We start from the raw sequence: 25,979 nt of genomic DNA, 5'->3' as shown, positions 1-25,979 counted from the left end.
GTTCCCATAGCATCGTCAACATAATAGGGGCTTCGCACCGGAAGAACCTTTTCATAGTTCCTAGAACTATTGGCGGAAGTACCCGGATTTTGGCGTGTTCTAGGAACTAGGAACGATTTTAGTTCTAGGAACTCCTTTTGTCACAACAAAGGAACCAGGAAAACATTCCTAAGGGAACCATTAGTTCTTGGGGAACCCCCCTGGTGGCTCGTTCCCATAATTACCCGATGCGAAAGCCCCTAATGACGAGTAGAGTTCCCTCGAAAGGGAACTATTTTGATATCTGGTTGTAAAATGAAAACTAAATGGGAAGGTATTATGATTTTAGTGATTAAATCAAACATCATAGGTAACAATGTTATGTTCTGCAGAAAACGTTATGTGAAAGGAAACACTAAAGAAAACAATATAGCAGCTGAGTTTGTGAAACTTGTGAAAATAGTTCCAAAGCGATGATAAAAAGTGCAAGTGGACCAACCTCTGGTAAAAACAAATAAAAAAGGTATGTCATAATTCTACTAATTAGCATTTGGTTTGTGTTGTTGACAAATGCCCTAAAGAAAAGACCTCATCTCTTCAAGATGGAAAAAAAAACAAACAGAACAAAACGAAGAATCACATTTTTCTTTGAATTACATTTATTTCTCGCATCAGCTTCCAGCAAACTAGCTCACTGTACATATATCACATAAAACAACCTTCAACAAAGATATCTTGAGTAAATAAGTTGAGCTTTTGCCCAAACTCTCTTCATCAGTTTCTGAAGTATTTACTCTTCTAATGGTGACAACAGAGGTTTGAATCGGGGAAGAAGTGTGAGAAGCAAGCATTTCAGTGCCAACTAAATCTATGATTAAACCTTCATCATAATACAGTTTCTGCGGCCTCACTCATTCATTGTCTTGCTAAATATACAAGTGAATCAGTCTAAAGACATCCTGAAAGAGGATTGTAAGAAAAGTGTAAGGAATGGAGTCACGCATTCATCGGACCTCACGGGAAACATCACAGACACAGGCGCTTCATTCTGTCTTCCTGATTGGCTGATCAGGATTTTGCGAGAGAAATCAGAGCTGTGATTGTTCAGAGCATTTGGCAGAATACCTGAAGCACTTCGAGCGTCTCAGAGCTGTAAATCTCCACGATATGTTCTCTTGACATACAGCAATTTTCATCCCAATCATTTTGATGTGAAAACAAATACAATGCAAATCAAATATTACTGAAAATGTTTTTTTCCCATAATTGGAGGTAGTCAGTACTTGAATATAATATTATCAAAATCTACACGATGACACACACACACTGTTCTATGTGAATCTTCACAATATTTAACCGTCTTTCTTTAAGGCTCAGCAAGACTAAAGGGAAGGTATTTCTAGTTCTCTTCTGTATTATAATGCAAGCAATATAGATGTGCGTATTCAAATATCTATTGTATGTGAGGGTTCATTTACAACCTATGAGTTTTCTTACTAAACAGACAAACATGCAACAGTGATATACGCGAGACAGGATACATGATGTGACTCTGCATGAACGATAGAGGAATATTTCATACAATATAAGACAGTACAGAGCCAAGAAGTCTAGGAATAAAGTTGTGGAGAAGATGGCGAAGGCTGAACGGCTGCATGCAGACGACTGGAATATCTGGAGAAAGTGGGACAAAAGTTGAAAACTGATGAAAACATGTGCTTCTTAGCTCATTATATATGTGTGTGTGTGTTTGCTTACATTAAATGATTAACTGGCTGCGGTCTCCTGTTGCATGATGAAGAGTCGTGAAGCATCGTCCGCCATACTGCCACAGTGAACATCACTCCTGAAACACAGAAGCAGTCAGCATAAAACAGAAACACAAGATAACTGGAACTTAAAGTCAAAAATTTAATTCTGTGAAGACCTGCAATTGAGTCGATCCATCCCATTAGAGCACAGGAGTTTGCTTACCTGTTATCATTAATGTCTGTGCTATTTCCTGAAAAGCATAAAGGAACAGAATAAAAGGTTACAACTGTTACAAGCAAAAACATTGTGTCTAAGATAAACTGGTTCTGGCCCTTTAAACCTGCTAGTCTTTAACATCAGAAGCCTGGAGGCCGGGTTAAGACTTGACAATAACAGGATCTCTGGGTAAACTAATCTACACTCTTAAGTTACACTTTCAGTGGTCCACTTTAGACATTCTACTAACTATAAGTAACTTTGCAAGTACATTAGAGTATTAGTAGACTGTCTGATTATTATCTGTGTAACGTGGTTTGTTGATACAGGAAGAACGAGGCGGGAACCGGCGAACGGTAAACATAACATAACTAATAATAAAATAAACATAAAGAACAAAACGAAAGTAAAGCGGCAGCCCCTCATGGACGACTGTCACATAAACTAAAACAAAACCACAACAAAGTGCCAGGCCTGGTCCTCTCTCGTCCTTCACTGCTGTCACTCCTCCTTTATCCTTCAGGAGTTCCTCAGTGGGACTCGAGACCGGTGTCATTAACACTCGCTCTGTTCCCACAGCTCTCGGCCCTTCTTGCCGGTTTCTGATGCTCCCCAACAGACATTCTACTGACTATAAGTAACTTTGCAACTACATGTCAACTAACCCGAACCCTAACCTAACAGTACTAATGCTCTAATGAGAGTTAGTTGATGTACTTAGAGTCAGTAGAATGTCTAATAAAGTGGACCATTGAAATAAAATGTAACCCACTCTTAAAAATAAAGGTTCTTTATTGGCAATCCATGAAGAACCTTTAACATCCATGGAATCTTTCCATTGAACAAAATGTTTATTTATAGTTGAAAAAGGCTCTTTAGACCAGAGGTTTCCAAGCTTTTAGGACATGTGCCCCCGTACATCTAATGTCACTCGTACCCCCCCCCCCCCCCAACCAACGGCAACATCCTTGATGTATTAGTTAATATAATGCGTATAGAACCTTTTTGCGCTGACATCACAATTACGTCGCAGCGTTAGCTGGAGGCAAAACAAAGGGAAAACTGGAGGCGGCCAATACAAACCAGCACAGATTCAGCTACATAATAATGATCTTGTTGTGTTGTTGGGTGCCAGAATCGACCGAGTACAGGCTCCAATTTGAAATTGTATTGCATAATGTTTTCTAAACTATTGTGATTATTTGTGAATCATCTATGATTGTATACATTGTTGTGATTGATTGTGACTAGACTTTCTGAAGAACCTGGTGAGAAAAAATAATCAAATACATAAAGTTCAAAAAGTAATTTGGTGTATCTGGAATTTTTATTTCTAGAGAATATTCACATAATTAAACCAAGAATGATAACTATAAAGATAACTATAACGATAACTATATTTGCATCCACACCAACCATGCTCGCGCTGCGGTTTCAAAGTGTGTACAACGTCATTGAACATGTTTTTGCTGTTTGTGTTGCATTTACAGGCTTTAGCCAGCAGATGTCCTCAGCATGCAGTGTTTTGAGTGAAGCTAGTGTAATCGATCTAATAATCTAACAGTGAGTTTAGCTGACGGAGTCACTATATCTTTTTCACCGCAACTTTAAAGGAAGCCAGACAATGTTGTCAGAACGAGCGCTGGATACCTGAGGTAAAACTTCTCACCGTTTATTCACAGGGTATGAACGACTGTTTTCCATATCCATTTTCCTGAAAAGGGGCTTGACTTGTCAAACACTGGTGGATTTATCTGGACCTCGGCGATTAACTTCTCCACAATGATGTCTGCCATTTTAAATGTGCGATCCCTTAAATTTGAGTGGATTCTGATTGGCTGTCAGTGTTTTATCATTCAACAGCTGGAAAAAAAATCGTTCTGAAAGTGATTCCAACAATATTATTTCTCTATATCGTTATCGTCATAGCTGTGGTGTGAACTCTGCTATTCTGCAGTATTGAGAACAATTTTTAGAACTATATCTTTATCGTAATTGTTATAGTTATCGCCCTTAAGGTCCTTCCACACTGAGTCCGAAACTTTTATATTATTTTTTTTTGGTATTCGTCATTGGGCGGCTGTGAATTGTCAAAACACCAAAATACTTGCTACAATTGCAAAAAACAAATAAAATTTTTTTTTTTATGATGGACGAAAGTTTCGGAGGCAGCGTGTAAACGAGATTGACACAACGTGAGGTAGTATTTATTTTTTAACGTGCGAAAATTTTCGGACGAGAATTAGGACCTTTAGTGTGAACGGGATATTTTGATCAGGGTTCCTCGTTCCTGGTCCAGGGGAGCCGCTTTCCTGCAGCGTTTAGTTACAGTCCTCAAGACACTTTTATTCTTTAAACAAGTTACTGCTATCAATGTTGGACATTTTTTTTAACTGGGGCAAATTAAAAATGGCAAAAGGTTGCTGACCTCTGGTCTACACCTACACACGCATTGAGTTGATCCCTTCCATCTAAAACTTTATTTTCCCTGTTCATCTAGAATAAATGATTTTATCTCCAAATATCAAGTATGAGTGGCAGTGTATAAGTGTTGTTGATTTAGTGGTGTCACAGCTCACACACACTTACCGTTCTCCACGTCGAGCGGACAGGAGCTCAGTATGTCTATGGATCTCACAGTGCTGTATCCAACACTGAAACGAACAGAGGACAGATGAGAGGAGGAGAGGAGGAGAAGACGAGAGACAGACAGGGCCTGGACGAGAGCACACACACACTCACGGGTTGGTTTTCTTCTCCTCCTGCAGGAACAGGGCGTTGCTGTAGGACGTGGCAGGTTTGCTGGAGCGTGCTGTGCTGGAGAAGCTGGTGGGGGACGTGGCCGAGACGTGGTGTCCGGGTCTCACTGGCTTAGCTGTCAAAACAAAACACAACATCAGGAACCACAACATGAGGAACCACAACATCAGGAACCACAACATCAGGAACCACAACATCAGGAACCACAACATGAGGAACCACAACATGAGGAACCCCAACATGAGGAACCCCAACATGAGGAACCACAACATGAGGAACCACAACATCAGGAACCACAACATGAGGAACCCCAACATCAGGAACCACAACATGAGGAACCACAACATGAGGAACCCCAACATCAGGAACCACAACATGAGGAACCACAACATGAGGAACCACAACATGAGGAACCACAACATCAGGAACCACAACATGAGGAACCACAACATGAAATTCAACATGGTTGTATATTTAAGCTGTGAATATTTCAATTCAAAACATTTCACCTACATTTTCATAATTAAAAAAATCAACAAAATTCACGTTTCAGATTTCACTTCCAAAATATTCATTCTGTTTAAAAATACAACCTATAATATTCGACAGGCAATTTTTGGTCCATTTTATTTCGCTTCCACAAATTCAGCGGGTCAAATTCAACACAGCACATCCCGTCGAATATTATAGGTTTTATTTTTAATGTTAAATGTTTTGAATTGAAATATTCAAAAACATTTGGCATTACTTTACTTCCAGAATTTTACTTGATGAAAGTTGCATCGATACATATTTTTCGGCTTTAATATTTGTATTGATAGGTAACTGTTTTCTAAAAGCAGTAAGGTCCTGTAGGCTAGTGCTGTGAGGTGAGTAACTCACGGCTGACTCCGCTTCGTGTCGAGCCAAACATCGCCCTTCAGCCGGGACTTATTCACCACACAGCTCTAGCCTTGAGTACCTGCTCACCTATCATATCACCTATTATATATGATAACGCAGTGAAAGCAGTACCGATCTGAGCGGCGTTGGGCCGGCGCAGAGGATAGCGCAGCCGCATGGCGTCCCGGATGCGCTCCACCTCCTGCTGGTAGCGGCGCCGGTCGTTCATGGCGCCCTGCTTCGCGTCCTTCAGTGCTGTCTCCAGCGCCCGAACCCGCTCAGCCGTAGAACGAAGACGCTTCTCCAGCTTCGGAAGCTCACAGCGCAGATCTGCGTTATCACGTACCAGCTGCACACACGGGTTCACTAGCAATTAGTGTTAGCAGAAATTATAAGTAAAGGGACACAACATTATGAAATGCAGGAGCTTGTACTCAAACCTGAAAAACAGTGAAAATCTGTGTGTGTGTGTGTGTGCTGATCACTGTTTATATGTGAAGAAAATCCCTAGTTAAATCTGTTCATGTCGCAAACTCTGAATCAACATGCACCAATGCTACATTTTTCTAAATGTTATAATCATTTCTTAACAAAGAAGTATTCATTACTTTAATGAGCTCATTGTTTCTACCTTTAATTATTACATTGTTTAAATTCATACATTTTTAGCTAACTGTGATTTTGTATATGTACATTTCTGAAACACATAACTTAGACAGTTTCCTCTGATAACAGATCACTGTAAATCGTAATGTGGCATTTTCTGTAAAGCTGCTTTGAAACGATGTGTATTGTGAAAAGCGCTATACAAATAAAAGTGAATTGAATAAAGCAATCATTTCTCTTCAGAAGACTTAGGCAGTGTTTACACGACACCGTTTTCAACCAAAACCGTTAAACATTTTATGCGTTTTGGCCGTTCGTTTACACGACAACGGCGTTTTGGGTGCCTGAAAAAATGGGTGCGAACTTTTCAAAGTGCAAGTCTCGTGCAACACAACACAAACAACACAAACGTGAATCTCTGGAGACGATGACGTCATGCTCATGTGTCAAAACTCTAAGGAAAAACTTCTCCGTTTTTAGCATATCGTTGTCATGTGAACGTACACTGAGATTAAACTGATCAATTTTCTTTTCAGGAGCTTTATGAAACTTAGAACATTTTGATTGTGTACTTTCAATGGATGGACAAAAATGATGTATGAGAGAATATTACAAATATCTTCATTTGTGTTCTGAAGATGAATGAAAGCCGTATGTACACTTGTCACTTTGAATGCAGCAATTTATGTAAAGGTCCCGATATACTTCAAGTGAAAGTCACTAAAAAAGCGACGCTGACACGTTTTTTCATGTTTAATGCTGTAAAGTTGCTTGCTTTTAAGCAGTCTATTATATAAAGTGCTGTAAACGTGACGTGACTAAACTATCTCCGCATCACTATGATCAGATGCTTTCTGAACTGCTGTTTTCTACACAACAGACATATTTACATATTCATCTGTATTTACATATTCATATCGGGACCTTGAGAATTAATTTACAGAAATGTATTGTATCCTGAAAGTGCATCCTGACCTGTTTATGAACCTTTGTAAGCTGATCCAGGTTGTTTTCAAGAAAGGAAATCTTCTGTTTCTGAGTGTTAGACCCCCCACTATCATCAGGTCCAATTTCTGTACTCTGTGTGAGGAAAACATGTCAGAAAGACACACAACAGAGGACATTTGTTAAGCAAAATATCCATGTTCACATGCGGAACTCACTTTTTTAACCCGAGTCGTGAGGTCTTGAACGAACAGCTTGCGCAGGTTGTGGAGGGTCTGGAGTTCCCGAGCCTAAGACAGAGAGAGAAGCTGCTATATGAGACCACAGACAATATATTAATATTACTCATTACTTAAATGTATAATTACAGTGTAACAAAGAAACCTCAAAATAAAGTGTTAACCAGAGTTTGTATGAGAAACTTACAACAGTCTCCTCAAGGCCCCTAAGATCCTGCTTGGACTGCTCGTGTCTCTCCTGCTGAAAGCTGATGAGAAAACTCAAACTTTAACACGCATTAAACAGTCATTGCACACTGTAGCATCCCTTAAAGAGGACCGATCATGCTCTTGTACACAGTCTTGATGATGTTTTCAGGCTCTACTAGAACAGGATTATTCTCCTCATATTCTCCATTGTTGCGGCTCCTCTCTTCCCAGTCTGTCAGTAACGCTCTGTTTAGGTTCTGTCTCTATGAAGCCCCGCCTTCTGAAAAGCACACTGTGCTCTGATTGGTCGGCTGGAGCAGTGTGTTGTGATTGGTCGAGCGCTTCGAGTGTGTTTGAGAAATGTCCCGCCCCTTACCATAACCGCCAGTTTAACACACTACTAACTAACTCAACCAGGCCCCGCCCCTTTATTCTGCGTATGAATTATTATGAGGAATATAGTGACATGTTCGTTCCCGGAAGAAACTCAAGACTACAATGGAGGCGTTTCAGGAGTTCAGAAACACTGATATAGAGAAGAACTCAACATTACACACTAAAAACAGATGAACATGGAAATCGCAGAATAGGCCCTCTTTAACACTCACTACATGATCAAACAATCTCAGTGTATACGTGCAATAGTATAAAAACGTACGACAGCTGCTCCAAGCAGGCGCTCTTGGTGTCGTCCTGCATTTTCAGGTTACTGAAACTGGACCGCACATGAGCCAGCTCCAGCTCTAGAGCCTGATTCTTACTGCAAGACAAGTTATGACACCATCAGCACCTCATTTACAACATTCAGTGATTATACAACAATGTGTAATGCTATCAGAAGACACTGGAACTGAGACTGACTCGGTAAGGTCGTCAATGAGCCGCTGTTTCTCATTGATTTCGTCCCGCAGGTGGCTGAGCTGCTTCTGACGAGACTCTGCATGGAGAGCTGGGCGAACAGCGGCCTTCTACACAAACACACACAAATAAACATTTGCACTGACTCGTGACAATAGTCCAATACCATTTCACACACCTAGTGTCCATGTGTTTGAACTGCTGTTAGTGACCTATTTTTAATAATAACCACATCACGTACAACATCTCTCTTATCATAATATGTATGTGTTCCTTACCCTAGTCACAGGACTGTTTATGTGTAAAATACTAGACCCATGTATGTCCGACTTACTTTCCCTTCAGCCTCTCTGTCAGCCTTCTCTCCTCCATCCAGTTCTGCCACATTACTCTCTGGTATAAACATAAATACAGAACCATTATTGTAACAGTACAGAAGCTGAATCTGAACTTCTTTTTCCAGTCTTTTGGATTTTTGCCAACTTTGAAGTTCTGATAAAGGAAACCCACAAGACCAATCATTTAGAAAAGATATAGCATGCTACGTCTGCACAGATCTTCAGAGAGCTCTGACTTTGGTGAATGTAGCTTGTAGTTGAATTTCAATTAGTCTTAGAAGAATAAAGAAAGATTTGTCAAGCAGTCTGAAAGTTTTAAAAGCTTTACAGTCAGCCAGAATTATTGACAGAAAGACCATAAGACCAATCGTCCCTGTTTCCTGGAGATAGTCTCCTTTTTTGGTGGCCCGACCCTGGCTGGAGTTCCTCTTTTTTTACTGCAAAGACAAATAACACCTACGGTGGGAAATTAAAATGATTGTGTGCATCCTCAATCATGTGGTGTTTATTTTGACCAACAGAGGGCGCTGGTCCATACAGCAACGTTAAAGCAGCACTCAGTAGCTTCGGGATTTCTTCGCTGTATTCTCGCTTTTTGCTCGCAGGTTTCTCTGTAGAGCTCCCCTCACAGCTTCGGAATAGATATTTGACAACACTGTTGTAAAAACTCATTGGTGATTCTCAGACACCAGAGGCTATAGATCAACGACATCAAAGCAGATGGGACATTCTTTAAAACGTCTTCTTCATTCGGGTTCGGACAGCGTGAGGGAGCGCAATAATGACAGCATTTTAGCAGATTTCTTTTGGCCGTAAAGCAATTGTTTACATCGTGAGACCTGATATCACGCGAGACTTCCTGACGTGGCGGCCGGCGGCCCGCCGGCTCAAAGTTGCAAGTGCATATTTTCCGCTCACGGGCACCAGGGGGGTGCGAAACGACCACCATTCAACCCGAAATAAGTAATATAACCATTCCAATGACTCCGAAGCTGTTCAGTTAAGGTAAAAAAAGTTACTTAGTTCACCTTTAAGTTGTTATTTATCTTCCACTAATTACTTGCTTGTGCAAGTTTTACATTGAAAACTGGACAAGAATAAACAACCACAAAAGAATCATGTAATCGTTATCATCTATAAGTAGATGCCGCCCATTGTACATTGCACCGATGCCATAATCGTTTCCTTGCAGGTACTATGCCCAAAAGGGGAAGGCCCCCTCAGATGAGCCCGAGTGAGTCCCATGTAGTGTTGTTTTTGGCGGCCTGTTTTACTTTTAGTTTTAGTCTAGTCTTTGTGTCAAGCTGTCGTTTTAGCTTTTATTAGTTTTAGTCACGTTCATACTCTTTTTAGTCTAGTCTAGTTTTAGTCGACGAAAACTGATGACATTTTAGTCTAGTTTTAGTCGACGAAAACTGATGACATTTTAGTCTAGTTTTAGTCGACGAAAACTGATGACATTTTAGTCTAGTTTTAGTCAATGGAAATTATATTTTAGTCTCTATTTAGTAATGCAATGATATTTAACCCAGTCAATATAGTATTTCAAACAAGGTTATCTTATTATATTTAGGGCTGTGACGGTGGCAGTTTGTTGGTAATGGACCAACTACCAGCGGTGGGGGGGGTTGTTTAAAAAAAATAAAAACTCGTTTTATATTTCCACACAAAGACGCGTGATATAGCCTACCACAATGCGCTTTGAGAGGGATGTGGGACACGAGCAGGAAAGAGTCCATCGATCTCTTTTCTGATATCTTCATGTTTTCAACTTGATGTAAAATGGTCTGAAGAGCGAATTTTATCCTCCACAAGGGCGAGATATTTAGGCTATGTTTGAGATTGCGCTGCCAAAGAAAGTGAAACAAAAAATCACCCGCGCGTGTGAAACGCGCTTTACAACTAAACTTGACGCGCCTTACCATGTCTATAACAAGCACAAACTGTAGAATTTGACATTCAAGTACAAATGTAGGCTATCTGTCCTACAGCGTTTTCTACTTTACCACAGTAAAGAATACGAATATAATAGGCCTTATTAACAATGAAGAAACGTTTAATCCCCTTAGAAAATGGGTGAGACGTGAGTGAAGATTTGGGAAAAGAAAGAGATTCCATGCAGGGATGAGTCACGTTTTTTGAATATTCGATTAGTTTATTTAATTATAGAATATCGAATAGGTTGTGCGATTATTCTTTAAAATAAACTCCATGTTTTCTGTGCTGATGCGGTGGTGACGCGTTCATGTAACCAGAGGGTGATGCTGCCAATAACACACATAACAGCTGTCAAAAGAACCGGCAAAAGTAATGATTATGAATGTGTCAAATATATCAATGAGACATTTTAATGGAATAACTAATGGAATAATATAGTTAAATTTGCTGATAATCGGGTGACCAGATCGCAAACCAGAATTTAAAGCCGACAAAGCTATGGGTTCACGCCATAGACAGTATATAAACGGGTTCACGCACAACTCTCTCATTCGTCGTGACGTTATAACATTTCGTCTCGTCTCGTTTTGGTCAACGAAAATGAAGAGACATTTTAGCATAGTTTTTATTTTGCTAAACCACATTTAGTCTCGTTTTTATTCGTCAACGATATTGCATTATACATTTATTTTAGTCATCGTCACATGACCAGAATTTACGTTGCGTCTCGTCTCGTTTTCGTCAGGTGAAAAAGGTTCGTTGACGACAATATTTCGTCATAATTTTCGTTGACGAAAGCAACACTAGTCCCATGGACCAGATCCTGGCCACCAGATGTCCATCTAAGAGATCCTCTCCCAGGCCTGCATCCAGGAGAGGGCCCCCATTTCCCTCTACCAATTTCAAGGGCGAGCCAACCAGGAGCTAAAGATCTGGGCAAAACCTCTTCCATGGTCACTGACACACTCATACTCCTCCACCGTGTTAAGGTGGGGATCCAAGGAGGGTTGGGTGGGGAGTAAGTTGCTGCCCCAAGTGGAGGAGTTCAAATATATTGGGTCTTGTTTACGATTGGGGGTCGGTGGGATCATGGGAACGATAGGTTGATTGGTGCTGTGAAGGCAGTAATGCAGTTGTTGCACCAGAATGTCGTGGTGAAACAGGAGCAGTGCCCAAAGGCGAAGCTCTTGATTTACCAGTCGATCTATGTTCTGACCTTCACCTATGGTCAACTATGGTCTGAAATTTCTCCAGGGTGTGTGGGCTGATCCTGAGAGACAGGACTGACCATCCAGGTACTGACCAGACTCAACCCTGCTTAGCTTCAGTGTGTGGCCAGTCTAGGGCTTCAGGGTGATATGGCTGTGGCAGGCAGATGGTACGCCTTGGGATCCCCCAGGAGGAGCTGGGGTAAGTTGTAGATAAAAAGGACGAACGGGCAGCCCTAATTAGCCAGCTGCCACCAGGACCTGGTCCAGCATAAGCACCAGGAGAATGGATGGACAAAAGATGTGCGGAAAACTAATGAATGCACACCTTTTAATTTTGGGTCAATTTTACTACCCCTTTAACCATTTATAATAACATTTATAACCAGCATAATATTGTACAATGCTTAGATGATCATTACTTCAAATACATTCAAAGATTTAAGAACAACTCTCTATATATATATATATATATATATATATATATATATATATATATATATATATTATTTTACAAGATAAGGGTTTAATGCATTTTACGTTTATTAGCAACAGCAAGTGTTGGCACTAGTTTTTGTTGCCCCTTGTGCATTATATTGCATTGAACCCCCTCAAAATATAATTTAGAGTAGTATGATTTACTATGCTACATTACAGCACTACATTTAAAATGATCAAAATACATAAATCCTTAATCATCACCATTTTTTAGATTCATAGATAATAACACTGGATTATATATTAGCTGTTTTGGTCCCTGTGACCCTACAGAGGACATGTGGTTTGGAGAATGAATGGATAGATAGATATTTGACATTGGACTATTCTTTGCGTAGTCTTGTCAGCCCAAGGTGTTATAAGAGGTGTTGAACCTCTTCCCTTCCTATCTGGATCCTCTATTAGCCCTTTCGTTTTTGGGTTGTTTATTGCTTCTCTGGTTCTCCATGAACATCTTCTGGACTTCTCCCTCTGGCTTTACATTTAATTAAGAGATCTGCACACGGATCCTGGATCCGTCTTACACTACACAGGGCGATGTATCTAGACAACTCTAGGAGTTCGTCATAGAGCCTGAAGGTCTGTGCAGAGTCTGTATTTGTGTTTGTATCTTACCCGAGTTCTGCATCATGTAAAGTTCTTCACTGAGAGCATCATAGTTATCCTCCAGCTGTCTCTTCTTTTGCTCCACGTTCTGCATGTACTCCGTGAGAGAGCGAATCTTTGCTTCATGCTGCTCACAGACACACACAGGCACAGAGACACAAAGTTAAAACACACAGCAGATCTGGGCCAGCATGAACCACACGTCATTTACTACTAGCATCAGAAAGATTCATGTCATGTAATGATGTGCAAATTGATGGCCTGACGAAAATGAAGCTAGTCTAACTTGCTTTACTACCAACGATACTTAGCCGAGTTAAAATGATGTGGACAGATACATATTTGCATGCAACTCAAAACAAGAGCAAACTTACAATTACTGCAATGTTACAAGATAATCATAGTGAACGCAATGGTTCAGGGCTTTCCATAGGGGCTTTCGCACCGGAGGAACCTTTTCATAGTTCCTACAACTAGGAAGTTCCCGGATTTTGGCGTGTTCGCACCGCAGGAACTGGGAACGATTTTAGTTCTAGGAACTCCTTTTGGAGGAACTAATTTACTCTTACTTCAGAGTCGGGTCTAAACCAGCACTATAGGAACTATCCGTGACATTAGTGTGTTCGCTGATTGGCCGAATGCATGTGAAACACCAGCACCCGCCATTTTTAAAAAGGCTGTGTAAACTCTACGAATATGGAAAACAGTGATAGATGGACCTCTAAACCTTTAAGCTGAGGAGAAAATCCAACACAACTTTGAGGAGACCAAGAGAAACATGATTATGTATTTCTACTCAGCAACACTGGACATCAACCACACGCCATACACTAATAACTTTTCATTACTGTCTACTTTCTATGTATGACAGTTCTATCAAATAACGTACGCACACACTCACACACACCTGTGAGATGAGCAGCTGGCAGGAGGACAGCTCTCGGCTGGTTTCCTCCATCTTGCGATGGCACTCGAGCTGCATGTTCTCCAGCTGCCGGCAGCGCTTCACCATCGACTTCACCTCAGACTTGATCTTACTGATGTAGAGCCGCGCCACAGTGAACTCCTCCTCGATCGCACCGCTGATCTCCACCGGCTACACACACACACACACACACACATTACAGACACACACATCTGCATCTAAAGGAAAGTCTTTTACCATAATGCCCCCTTTTGTATTGAGAAAAATATTTTCAATAATAAAAACGAGGACCGTGACGTCGCCCTGGCCGGGCTCAGCCCGAAAGAGCGACGTGGGGCCACCCTCCCGTGGGCTCACCACCAGCAGGAGGGACCGTAAGGGGCTGGTGCAAAGTGGATCGGACGGCAGTCGAAGGCTGGGGCCTCGACAACCCAATCCCTGGACACGGAAACGAGCTCTAGGGACGTGGAACATCACCTCGGGGAAGGAGCCTGAGATTGTGCGTGAGGTTGAGAGGTACCGACTAGAGATAGTCGGGAACACCTCCCGCACGGCTTGGGCTCTGGAACCACACTCCTTGAGAGAGGATGGACTCTTTACCACTCTGGAGTTGCCCATGGTGAGAGGCGGCGGGCTGGTGTGGGTTTGCTTATAGCCCCCAAGCTCAGCCGCCATGTTCTGGAGTTCACCCCGTTGAATGAGAGGATCGTTTTCCTGCGCCTCCGGGTCGGGGATAGGTCTCTCACTGTCGTGTGTGCCTACGGGCCAAACAGTGTGTGCCTACGTGCAGAATACCCAGACCTCTTGGAGTCTCTGGGAGGGGTGCTGGAAAGTGTTGTTCTACTGGGGGACTTCAATGCCCACGTGGGCAGCGACAGTGACACCTGGAGGGGCGTGATTGGGAGGAATGGCCCCCCTGATCTGAGCCCGAGTGGTGTTCGGTTCTTGGATTTCTGTGCTAATTACAGCTTGTCCATAACGAACACCATGTTCAAGCATAAGGGTGTCCATCAGTGCACGTGGCACCAGGACACCCTAGGCTGGAGTTCGATGATCGACTTTGTGGTCATTTCATCTGACCTCCGGCCGTATGTCTTGGACACTCGGGTGAAGAGAGGGGCGGAGCTGTCAACTGATCATCACCTGGTGGTGAGTTGGATCCGATGGTGGGGGAGGAAGCTGGACAGACTTGGCAGACCCAAACGTACTGTGAGGGTCTGCTGTGAACGATTGGCCGAGTCTCCTGTCAGAGAGATCTTCAACTCCCACCTCCGGCGGAGCTTCGACCAGATCCCGAGGGAGTCTGGAGATATTGAGTCCGAGTGGACCATGTTCTCCACCTCCATTGTCGACGCGGCCGCTCGGAGCTGTGGCCGTAAGGTCTCCGGTGCCTGTCGAGGCGGCAATCCCCGAACCCGGTGGTGGACACCGGAAGTAAGGGATGCCGTCAAGCTGAAGAAGGAGTCCTATCGGGCCTGGCTGGCTTGTGGGACTCCTAAGGCAGCTGACAGGTACCAACAGGCCAAGCGGACTGCAGCCCGGGTGGTTGTGGAGGCAATTTTTTTTTCAAAAAAACAGTTTGGTGAGGCCATGGAAAAGGACTACCGGTTGGCCTAGATTCTGGCAAACCGTCCGGAGGGGGAAGCAGTGCCCTACCAACACTGTTTACAGTGGAGGTGGGCAGCTGTTGACTTCAACTAGGGATGTCGACGGACGGTGGAAGGAATACTTCGAGGATCTCCTCAATCCCACCGATGCGTCTTGCATTGAGGAAGCAGAGGCTGAGGGCTCAGGGGTGGACTCATCCATCACCCAAGCTGAAGTCACAGAGGTAGTCAAGAAACTCCTCGGTGGCAAGGCACCGGGGGTGGATGAGATCCGCCCTGAGTACCTCAAGTCTCTGGATGTTGTGGGGCTGTGTTGGCTGACACGCCTCTGCAGCATCGCATGGCGGTTGTGGACAGTACCTTTGGGCTGTCAGACCGGGGTGTTGGTCCCTCTTTATAAGAAGGGGGACCGGAGAGTGTGCTCCAACTATAGGGAGATCACACTTCTCAGCCTCCCCAGGAAAGTCTATGCCAGGGTACTGGAGAAGAGAATACGGCTGATAGTAGAACCTCGGATTCAGGAGGAACAGTGCGGTTTTCATTCCGGTCATGGAACACTGGACCAGCTCTATACCCTCTCCATGTGTAAAAAAAATGGGAGTTTGCCCAACCAATCCACATGGGCTCTGTGGATTTGGAGAAGGCATTCAACTGTGTCTCTCGCGGTGTCCTGTGGAGGGTGCTCTGGGAGTATGGGGTCCGGGGTCCTTTACTAAGGGCTGTCCGCTCCCTGTACGACTGGAGCAGGAGCTTGGTTCGCATTGCCGGCAGTAAGTCAGACTTGTTCCCGGTGCATGTTGGACTCCGGCAGGGCTGCCCTTTGTCACCAGTTCTGTTCATAATTTTTATGGACAGAATTTCTAGGCGCAGCCAGCGGCCGGAGGGTGTCAGGTTTGGGGACCACATGATTTCGTCTCTGCTTTTTGCGGATGTTGTCGTGCTGGCCCCATCAGACCAGGACCTTCAGCATGCGCTGGGACGGTTTGCAGCCGAGTGTGAAGCGGCTGGGATGAGAATCAGCACCTCCAAATCCGAGGCCATGGTTCTTAGTCGGAAAAGGGTGGCTTGCCCGCTTCAGGTTGGTGGAGAGTTCCTGCCTCAAGTGGAGGAGTTCAAGTATCTTGGGGTTTTGTTCACGAGTGAGGGAAGGATGGAACGGGAGATTGACAGACGGATCGGTGCAGCTTCTGCAGTAATGCGGTCGATGTACCGGTCTGTCGTGGTGAAGAAAGAGCTGAGCCGCAAGGCGAAGCTCTCGATTTACCGGTCAATCTACGTTCCTACTTTCACTTATGGTCATGAGCTTTGGGTCATGACCGAAAGGACAAGATCCAGGATACAGGCGGCCGAAATGAGCTTTCTCCGCAGGGTGGCTAGGCGATCCCTTAGAGATAGGGTGAGGAGCTCGGTCACTCGGGAGGAGCTCAGAGTAGAGCCGCTGCTCCTCCACATCGAGAGGGGCCAGCTGAGGTGGCTCGGGCATCTGTTCCAGATGCCTCCTGGACGCCTTCCCGGGAAGGTGTTCCGGCATGTCCCACCGAGATGAGACCCCGGGGAAGACCTAGGACACGCTGGAGAGAATATGTCTCCCGGCTGGCCTGGGAACGCCTCAGTGTTTCCCCGGAAGAGCTGGAGGAAGTGTCTGGGGAGAGGGAAGTCTGGGCATCTCTGCTTAGACTGTTGCCCCCACAACCCGGCCCCGGATAAGCGGAAGAAGATGATGATGATAATAAAATTTTTACATACATGTTCATTTTATATTTGAGTTGTTTTTGTTATTCTTTGTTTTATACACTCTGAGCTGTATTACAATGCACTTTTATTTGTCTTGTATTTTATGCATTGTATTTTCTGTAATTGAAAAAAATAAAAAATAAAAATATAATAAAATCTCTAAAAGTAATCTGAGAGGACTCTTACGAGCTTGATCTCTCCATTGCCGACGATGGAGCTGAACTCGCTAAGGTCCTTCATCAGCCCGTTCAACACGTCAGCGATGCGCTTCCTCTGCTGTGAGCTCACTTCCTGCATCTGAGCAAGCTCCGCCTCCAGCTCCATCAGGCTGGCCTGTAGAACACACACACACGAGCAGAGGCAGCAGTGAACACACGCACACACGTCTCTCTCTCTCTCAGTGTGAGTGAGGTGAGAGTCATGCGGTCATCATCTTGTGGCTGAGCTGCTCTGCCAGCTGCTTCTTGTGCAGGCTCTTGTCCTCACACACACACACACACACACACACACACACACACACACACACACACACACACACACACACACACACACACTCACTCACTCACCATCTTGTGGCTGAGCTGCTCTGCCAGCTGCTTGTTGTGCAGGCTCTTGTCCTCACACACACACACACACACACACATATACACACACACACACACACACACACACACACACTCACTCACCATCTTGTGGCTGAGCTGCTCTGCCAGCTGCTTGTTGTGCAGGCTCTTGTCCTCTCTCTCACACACACACTCACTCACCATCTTGTGGCTGAGCTGCTCTGCCAGCTGCTTGTTGTGCAGGCTCTTGTCCTCACACATACACACACACACACACACACACACACACACACACACACACACACACACACACACACACTCACTCACCATCTTGTGGCTGAGCTGCTCTGCCAGCTGCTTGTTGTGCAGGCTCTTGTCCTCCACCTCCTGGCTCTTCTGGTCGTAGTTGACGGCCAGCTCCTCCAGCGCCTGCAACACCTCCCGCACCTCCGCTTTAGCACTCTCGCTCTCCGTCTGCAGGCGGCCCAGCTCCGTCTGCACCTTATCAGAGTCGCCACGCGTCGACGCCAGCAGCTGAACACACACACACAACAGCAGCCATTAAAGGTGACATATTATGACCCTTTTCACAGATATAATATGAATCTACGTTGCCCCAGAATGTGCCTGTGAAATTTCAGCTCAAAATTAACAGATCATTTATTATAGCTTGTCAAATTTGCCCCTTTTTGGGTGTGAGCAAAAACACACCGTTTTTATGTGTGTCCCTTTGAATGCAAATGAGCTTTAGCTCCGCCTCCGTTCAGAAGAGGGCGGAGCCTTTACACAAGCTTCAGAAACTCCGGCAATAACAAAACAGGCCAATCTCACTCATCCAGAATCCCAGTATAACCAGTAGCGAGTGCAGCCTTACGGAGAGACTCAGGAAGAGTTTCTGAATGTTAGTGGAGACATTTCTGTAGTTGTTGTGGAGTTACACTGATCATCTCATCATCATGTTGAACTTCTCCACAAGCGTCCACAGTTCCTGAGGTCTTTATAAGACAGCGGAGACATGTTCTGGTCAATAGTGTTCAGTGCTCGTCTGTGCTTGTTAGAACTGGTCTCTGTTGTCGCTTGTGGAACCAAATGTCGGCTGGTGTGTGTAAATGTGCAGATTAAGGGCCAGTAATATTATAATAAGATCCTCTTCATACGTCAGAAGGAGAGCGAATATGATCGGCTTATTTTTTGACATGCTTGCAGAGAAAGGCTCACCAGAACAAAGTTACTGTTTTCACTTTTCACGTTTTCTGTGTTGGTAGAAGCACCCGATTACAGCCCTTTAACATGGGAAAAGTCTGATTTTTCATGATATGTGCCCTTTAATACCAGCTAGAAACCTCATAACACAGACTAAAATCAGACTGGATGAGCCACGTTTCGGGTCTTTATAAGATAGCGGATCTGCTCTGCATCATGAAAGATGATGCTCAATCGGGATCAAATCAATGTATTTTGTGGCTCTTATACTCCTCCTTCAGCAAATAGACAGCATTGTGTTGATTGTTAATCTGTTTCATTTTGATTTAATGAAAATTTAAAATACACTTTTCAACTTTTACATTTTTCAAGTATATGTATCTTCATATTAGGAAACTTTTACTTCACTACATTTGAAAGCATATTAGGGATGTACCGGTATGAAAATGGCCGATACCGATAACCGATAATTCTTTATATTTGAAAGCCGATAACCGATATATTGTCTAGCCCCTCCCATCTTGTTTCCTGATTATTGGTTCGTTTGCCCCACCTGTCCTTCCTCGTTACCCTCTTTTGTTTGCTTCCCTATGTAGTCTCCCTGTATTTGCAGTCCTGTGCTGGTTCGTTGTCTATGTTCCTGCTACAGTCCAGTTGGAATGCCTTGATGCCGGTCTTGTTTTCCCCCACGGGGAAGTTTTTGTTTGTATTTTGTTTTATTTTTTATTACTTAATAAATACCCATTGTTTGTGCACTTGAGTCCTCGCTCCTTTCCTCCAACCCAGACCGTGACAATCTGTACAGGCTATAGGCTGCTTTAGGTCATTACTAAATAATGTAAGATTATGCAAATCAGTGCCTACTCTATATTCTCTGGTGCCTTCGCAAATTATATAAAATACTTCAAATGATATAAAAATGTTTGCATACATTTAGAAGTCACACATTTTGCCCAGTGTCATGTGAGATTTTATGTTTTGCTGTGTTGTCACCACCCTTTTTTATTTACTGTATGATATATTTTGCTGTCGTTTTAATTTCTACGTTTTTGTTAATTAAATTGAACGCTTGCTTCTTTGCAGTGGGGCGGTCAAGTGAAAATTCTAACTTTGAATATTCGCTGAATTGAAATGGACACTTGAATGCAAAATGATCCTCCATCTTAAATCATCAGGGACAAAAAAACATCCAGTGCTTGGTTTGTGCTTATTGACTGTTGTTCAATTGTATTTTTCCAGAAATAATATGTCAATATAATTTGAATTTCAAAATTTCTGCCTCTACTAATATTTAATTTTATTGATCTAATGAAATGACACATGGTTCTATTTATGGAGAGATCACTAAGTGATTTGGGAGCATTACAACAGTGTGCTGACTTATCTCCCATGTTTACTGCTTTTATTTTTGGTTTAGCATCTGAATTTAAACCTTTTAAATTTAAGCCTTTCACTATTTTGGAGTAATTAATATATTAACATGATCCAGATGTGACCTCTGACCTCATCCTGATCCATTATCTGCTCCTTCAGCTTCTCCGCCAGCTGACACTGGAGATTGATCTCGTCATCCTAGAAAACACAGTGTAGGAAACAAGGGTAAAAAAACACTGACAGCAATAAAAACCTGTTTATCTTGTTATGCATATGCAGTCAAACCAAAAATCATTCAGACACCAGATATCATTTATGATATGTTTTCACTAGTGTGTGCAGGACACTATAGTTCATTTCTGTAAGTGAGGAGAGCAAAATAAAGTAAACTGTGACATATTAATCCCAAATATTCTTCATACAGAGACTACCAGTGACATTTATACAAATTTGGGAGCAAAAATGATTGGGACACTTTGAGCTGATCATGTTTTGCTGAAGTGTGTTTTCTTTAATTGCTAATGCTCTTTTTACACACACACTGAACACAATGAAGCATTGCTTGGTGATTGGTTGAGCTAAACTGGTATTATCTAATTGTGTAGTTAAATTTAACAGCTGACAGATATTCAACATAATTCATGTGTGAGACAGTCTAACAGAAGGACGGACAAAACCAGTCAAATATCAACTGAGTTCATAACTCTGAGCTCTTCTCTGTGATGATGTGAGAAATGCTGAAGGTGTCTGAATAAAGTTTGGTTTGACTGTACACACTGTGATCTGATACACACAGATGTAGATCTGCTAGATGGACCAGTGAGTGTTGATCATGTGACTGACCTTATCGTCCAGCTGGCGGTAGAGTTTGCGGATCTCTTCCTCATATTTCTGCCGCTCTTCCTCCGAGATGCGCACCACAATAGAGGAGGAGTCGGAGTCCCTGTCCCGCTCCCGCTGGCGCTCCGATGAGGACCTCTCGTTATCCAGAGACGTGTCCTCGCTGACCTCCAGCTTCACCACATCAGCATCAGTCTGCTCCGTCTCCGGCACGTTCTCTCCTGCGGGAAACACACACATCAGGCTCGTGTAGGTGTTTCAGCAGGGACTTTCAATTGATATTTGAGCAAGAATAACAGGAAGGGATATTTTATAATTACATCAGATACATAACATTAAATCAAACATATTATATATTAAAAAATAATTAGGGCTGGGCAACGATTAATCGCATCCAAAATAAAAATGAGTGTTTACATAATATATATGTGTGTGTAGTGTGTATAATTATGTAGTATATATAAATACACACACATGCATGTATATATTTAAGAAAAATGTGTTATTAATATATAAACTATTTATATTTATATATAATATAAATTTTGTATGAATATATATACAGTATATACATGCAAATATTTCTTAAATACATACATGCATGTGTGTGTATTTATATATACCACATAATTATACACACTACACACACATATATATTATGTAAACACTCATTTATATTTTGGATGCAATTAATCAATTAATACCAGATGTTTTATTGATGAATAAAGTGGCATACTTGATGTGGATTTTGTGAATCTGTTTGGTGTCCTATTTGTCACTTTATCAAACTTTTAAGTTAATATTTTAAGTAGGCTTGAGAGGATTTGTCAATTATAGACCTATCTAGCTCTGATCTCCCTTTTATATAAAACATTAGTTGTATTCTTCCAACTATACTCACTTCTGCAGAGAAATGCTATCAGTGAGACTTTAGACCCTGAAACTGTTAAAGACTTGCTTCTATCATCCGACTGTGGCTCTATTACTGGCCTTTAGTGCAGCTTTTGGACTTTATAGGACCCTTTAAAGGCCTGTAAGGCTGAAACCGGCCCCCGAGAGCGGTGTAAGGCTGAAACCGGCCCCCGAGAGCGGTGTAAGGCTGAAACCGGCCCCCGAGAGCGGTGTAAGGCTGAAACCGGCCCCCGAGAGCAGCGTAAGGCTGTAACCGGCCCCCGAGAGCAGCGTAAGGCTGAAACCGGCCCCCGAGAGCGGTGTAAGGCTGAAACCGGCCCCCGAGAGCGGTGTAAGGCTGAAACCGGCCCCCGAGAGCGGTGTAAGGCTGAAACCGGCCCCCGAGAGCGGTGTAAGGCTGAAACCGGCCCCTGGTTCACCCCTGGCTAAGACTCACCGCTACGCCAGCGCTTCAGCTCCAGCTCCAGCCTCTGGATGGTGTCCCTCAAGCTCTTGCTCTTCTCCTTCTCCTTCTCATACTTCCTCTTCCACTGCTCTGCCGTCAGCTCCAGGTTAATGGAGGCCGCGTTCTTGATGGTCTTAGCACTGCACACACACACACACACACACACACGGGTCTCAGTCTCAAAAATCAGAACTGCATTGCACTTCCTTTTCTTCTCCGCCACAATGTTCTGCAATTAATTGAAGCTAAACCTGCCATTGATTTACACTGACAGTGTGTTCAACACTCACGACGTAACCAGAAACAAACGCTTTATAAAACAATAAACGCTTTATAAAACAATAAACGCTTTATAAAACAATAAACGCTTTATAAAACAATAAACGCTTAATTAAACAATAAACGCTTAATTAAACAATAAACGCTTAATTAAACAATAAACGCTCTCACACGGCGGCTCTAGGGTCAGTGGATATTTAGCCTCGACTGGGTCTGCTTTTATTTAAAGGAATTCATTGATTAAAGATTTCAAGTGATCTAAGGGAATAAAGTGAAACAAAGGTCTTCTTGTAGTTGTGACGTAATCAATTTAAACTATTTGCAAAAAATATTTAAAATATGCACACATTATCTCTAAATCTAGCATGTCGAAAATGCAAAGCGCTCCTTGTCTTGTCACATGCAGTTATGAATTACATGAATCATGTAAATGATGGCATTTTTCAATTAAAAATGGCGAAATTTGATAAATAGAAAAACCTGAGTATGTTGCATCAGTTTTGCAGATTATTACTGTCGGTCAGTGAACATTTCAGTCGTAAAACAGTCAAATAATAAATGTTTAGCTACTTCTTACCACGCACTTTTTCACTGTTAAAGCTAAAGCGTTACTGGTAATCGACACTCGTCTTTTGTGAACGGCAAGCCCTGATTTCTTCAAATTGATCTGATTGGCCATCACAAGTTTGCAAGTTCATGATAAATCATGTTAATACAAGAGAAGAGCTCGTGTTTTAAACCATATATTCCTCTTTCTGTGAGATATTCACTTATTCCGCCTGTGCGTGACAGAGAAATAAAGAGTGTATTAGTGCTGAGTAAATGCAGCTGTCACTGTGTGTGTGTGGTCACTGGTCCTCTGAGCGGCAGGAAAAATAAAGCTTTTACTGAAACCGTGAGCTGATTCAGAGTCAGTCATGTGACCGTCCTCTCGACTCAGCTGAGCTGATTCAGAGTCAGTCATGTGACGGTCCTCTCGACTCAGCTGAGCTGATTCAGTGTCAGTCATGTGACGGTCCTCTCGACTCAGCTGAGCTGATTCAGTGTCAGTCATGTGACGGTCCGAGTCAGTCATGTGACGGTCCTCTCGACTCAGCTCACACACTGCAGTGAGTCTCTTATCTGCATCTACAGTTCACTGGATATAACGACTGAATCATGGAAGGGTAGAACTTGTGCAAAGCGCATCTTCAGCGCAAGGGACTGATTTAAACGCCTCTGATTGGCCGCTGCGTTCAACAGACATGTTTGTGATTGGCTATAATGCTCAACGCTGCAGTAACCTTTGATGCAAAGGGGGAAATATAAATATAATGCTGCGATAAGCACTTTTCACGATTAGGAAATCGCAGCAACTGTACTCGTATAATCAGTTATTTGTCTGATAGATTGTTTCACCTCTATGAGAAAGAAAAGGTAAAAGATCATTCGGGCTGAAGTCCCTTTAGCCCAACCCAATTTAACTCGATATATACGATATAATGTTTGTTCACCTAACAGCCTACTACAGAAATTGAAAAAACGAATCAAATATAAAAATAAAGCACTGCATAGTCACTGTATGATTTAAATATACACTGGTTATTTTAAGCTACTGCAGTTATTCAAGAGCACAGAGTGATTTAGTCTTTGTCTTGAACATTAATGACAGACAGCCGCAGGTTTATTAGGCTACTGCCGCTTTAAGAGTGAAGCACTGCATTACATGACAGTCACATGACATGCTTCGGCTGATCTGGATGAGGAGTTTGGGCTTTAAGGAAGAATGAAAGCGCACTGAAGGAGAGTAAAGCAGCGCAGCTCAATAACAGTTTATCTAAATCATCGTGTTTCAATAATGCTGGAAACTGAAACTGAAACCAAAGGTCAGTGATTGCACAACCCTAGAGCGCTGTCCAGTCCGTCACTGAACTCATACAGTAAAGATCCTGCTTTATCTCGATGTGATGTTTGTGCACATGACTTTGCTCCTGGTTTCGTGACTTGTGGCCACATTGTACTAAAACAAGGGAACGAATTATTACAACAAGGAACACACGCTTAACTGTGTGTATTGTGCTCTGCGTGTGTGTGTGTGATGTGTGTGATGTGTTACCGCTGTCCGAACATCAGCGTGGACTTGGTCTCGGCGTCGTTGTAGCTGGAGGGAGAGCAGCAGATGAACATGGTGGTGCGACAGTTCCCTCCCAGAGAGTCCTGCAGGATCCTCGTCATCTTACTGTCCCGGTACGGCACATGAGTCTTCTGCTCACACACACACACACAGGAGAGACGAGCAGTGAGAGTGTGTGTGTGTGTGTGTGTGTGTGTGTCATCTTACTGTCCCGGTACGGCACATGAGTCTTCTGCTCACACACACACACACAGGAGAGACGAGCAGTGAGAGTGTGTGTGTGTGTGTCATCTTACTGTCCCGGTACGGCACATGAGTCTTCTGCTCACACACACACAGGAGAGACGAGCAGTGAGAGTGTGTGTGTGTGTGTCATCTTACTGTCCCGGTACGGCACATGAGTCTTCTGCTCACACACACACACACAGGAGAGACGAGCAGTGAGAGTGTGTGTGTGTGTGTGTGTCATCTTACTGTCCCGGTACGGCACATGAGTCTTCTGCTCACACACACACACACAGGAGAGACGAGCAGTGAGAGTGTGTGTGTGTGTGTCATCTTACTGTCCCGGTACGGCACATGAGTCTTCTGCTCACACACACACAGGAGAGACGAGCAGTGAGAGTGTGTGTGTGTGTGTGTGTGTGTGTGTGTGTGTGTGTGTGTCATCTTACTGTCCCGGTACGGCACATGAGTCTTCTGCTCACACACACACAGGAGAGACGAGCAGTGAGAGTGTGTGTGTGTGTGTGTGTCATCTTACTGTCCCGGTACGGCACATGAGTCTTCTGCTCACACACACACAGGAGAGACGAGCAGTGTGAGTGTGTGTGTGTGTGTGTGTGTGTGTGTGTGTGTGTGTGTGTGTGTCATCTTACTGTCCCGGTACGGCACATGAGTCTTCTGCTCACACACACACAGGAGAGACGAGCAGTGAGAGTGTGTGTGTGTGTGTGTGTGTGTGTGTGTG

General features: G+C 43.3%; 1 protein-coding gene across 1 annotated transcript in view; it reads right to left on the bottom strand.

Moving 5' to 3' along the window:
* Positions 1 to 710: 710 nt before the first annotated feature.
* Positions 711 to 25,979, bottom strand: part of kif5aa (kinesin family member 5A, a) — a 33,229-nt gene continuing 7,960 nt past the window's right edge. The window contains exons 10-29 of the mRNA XM_079882157.1: positions 24,992 to 25,140; positions 22,609 to 22,757; positions 21,264 to 21,481; positions 20,550 to 20,618; positions 18,171 to 18,377; positions 17,467 to 17,613; positions 13,922 to 14,110; positions 13,024 to 13,141; positions 8,761 to 8,819; positions 8,430 to 8,536; positions 8,227 to 8,328; positions 7,567 to 7,627; positions 7,359 to 7,430; positions 7,171 to 7,275; positions 5,722 to 5,938; positions 4,690 to 4,822; positions 4,537 to 4,601; positions 1,954 to 1,981; positions 1,738 to 1,825; positions 711 to 1,653 (exon numbers count right to left, since the gene is read on the bottom strand). Of these exons, the coding sequence (XP_079738283.1) occupies positions 1,747 to 1,825; positions 1,954 to 1,981; positions 4,537 to 4,601; positions 4,690 to 4,822; positions 5,722 to 5,938; positions 7,171 to 7,275; positions 7,359 to 7,430; positions 7,567 to 7,627; positions 8,227 to 8,328; positions 8,430 to 8,536; positions 8,761 to 8,819; positions 13,024 to 13,141; positions 13,922 to 14,110; positions 17,467 to 17,613; positions 18,171 to 18,377; positions 20,550 to 20,618; positions 21,264 to 21,481; positions 22,609 to 22,757; positions 24,992 to 25,140 (2,274 nt within the window). The 3' untranslated portion in view covers positions 711 to 1,653; positions 1,738 to 1,746. The remainder of the gene's footprint in view (positions 1,654 to 1,737; positions 1,826 to 1,953; positions 1,982 to 4,536; positions 4,602 to 4,689; positions 4,823 to 5,721; positions 5,939 to 7,170; positions 7,276 to 7,358; positions 7,431 to 7,566; positions 7,628 to 8,226; positions 8,329 to 8,429; positions 8,537 to 8,760; positions 8,820 to 13,023; positions 13,142 to 13,921; positions 14,111 to 17,466; positions 17,614 to 18,170; positions 18,378 to 20,549; positions 20,619 to 21,263; positions 21,482 to 22,608; positions 22,758 to 24,991; positions 25,141 to 25,979) is intronic.

Source organism: Squalius cephalus, assembly GCF_949319135.1.
Source record: "Squalius cephalus genome assembly, chromosome: 9".
In the NCBI taxonomy this organism is placed as follows: Eukaryota; Metazoa; Chordata; class Actinopteri; order Cypriniformes; family Leuciscidae; genus Squalius; species Squalius cephalus.
Note: the sequence above shows the minus strand (reverse complement) of the source record. Positions and strands in the feature narration are given on the sequence as shown.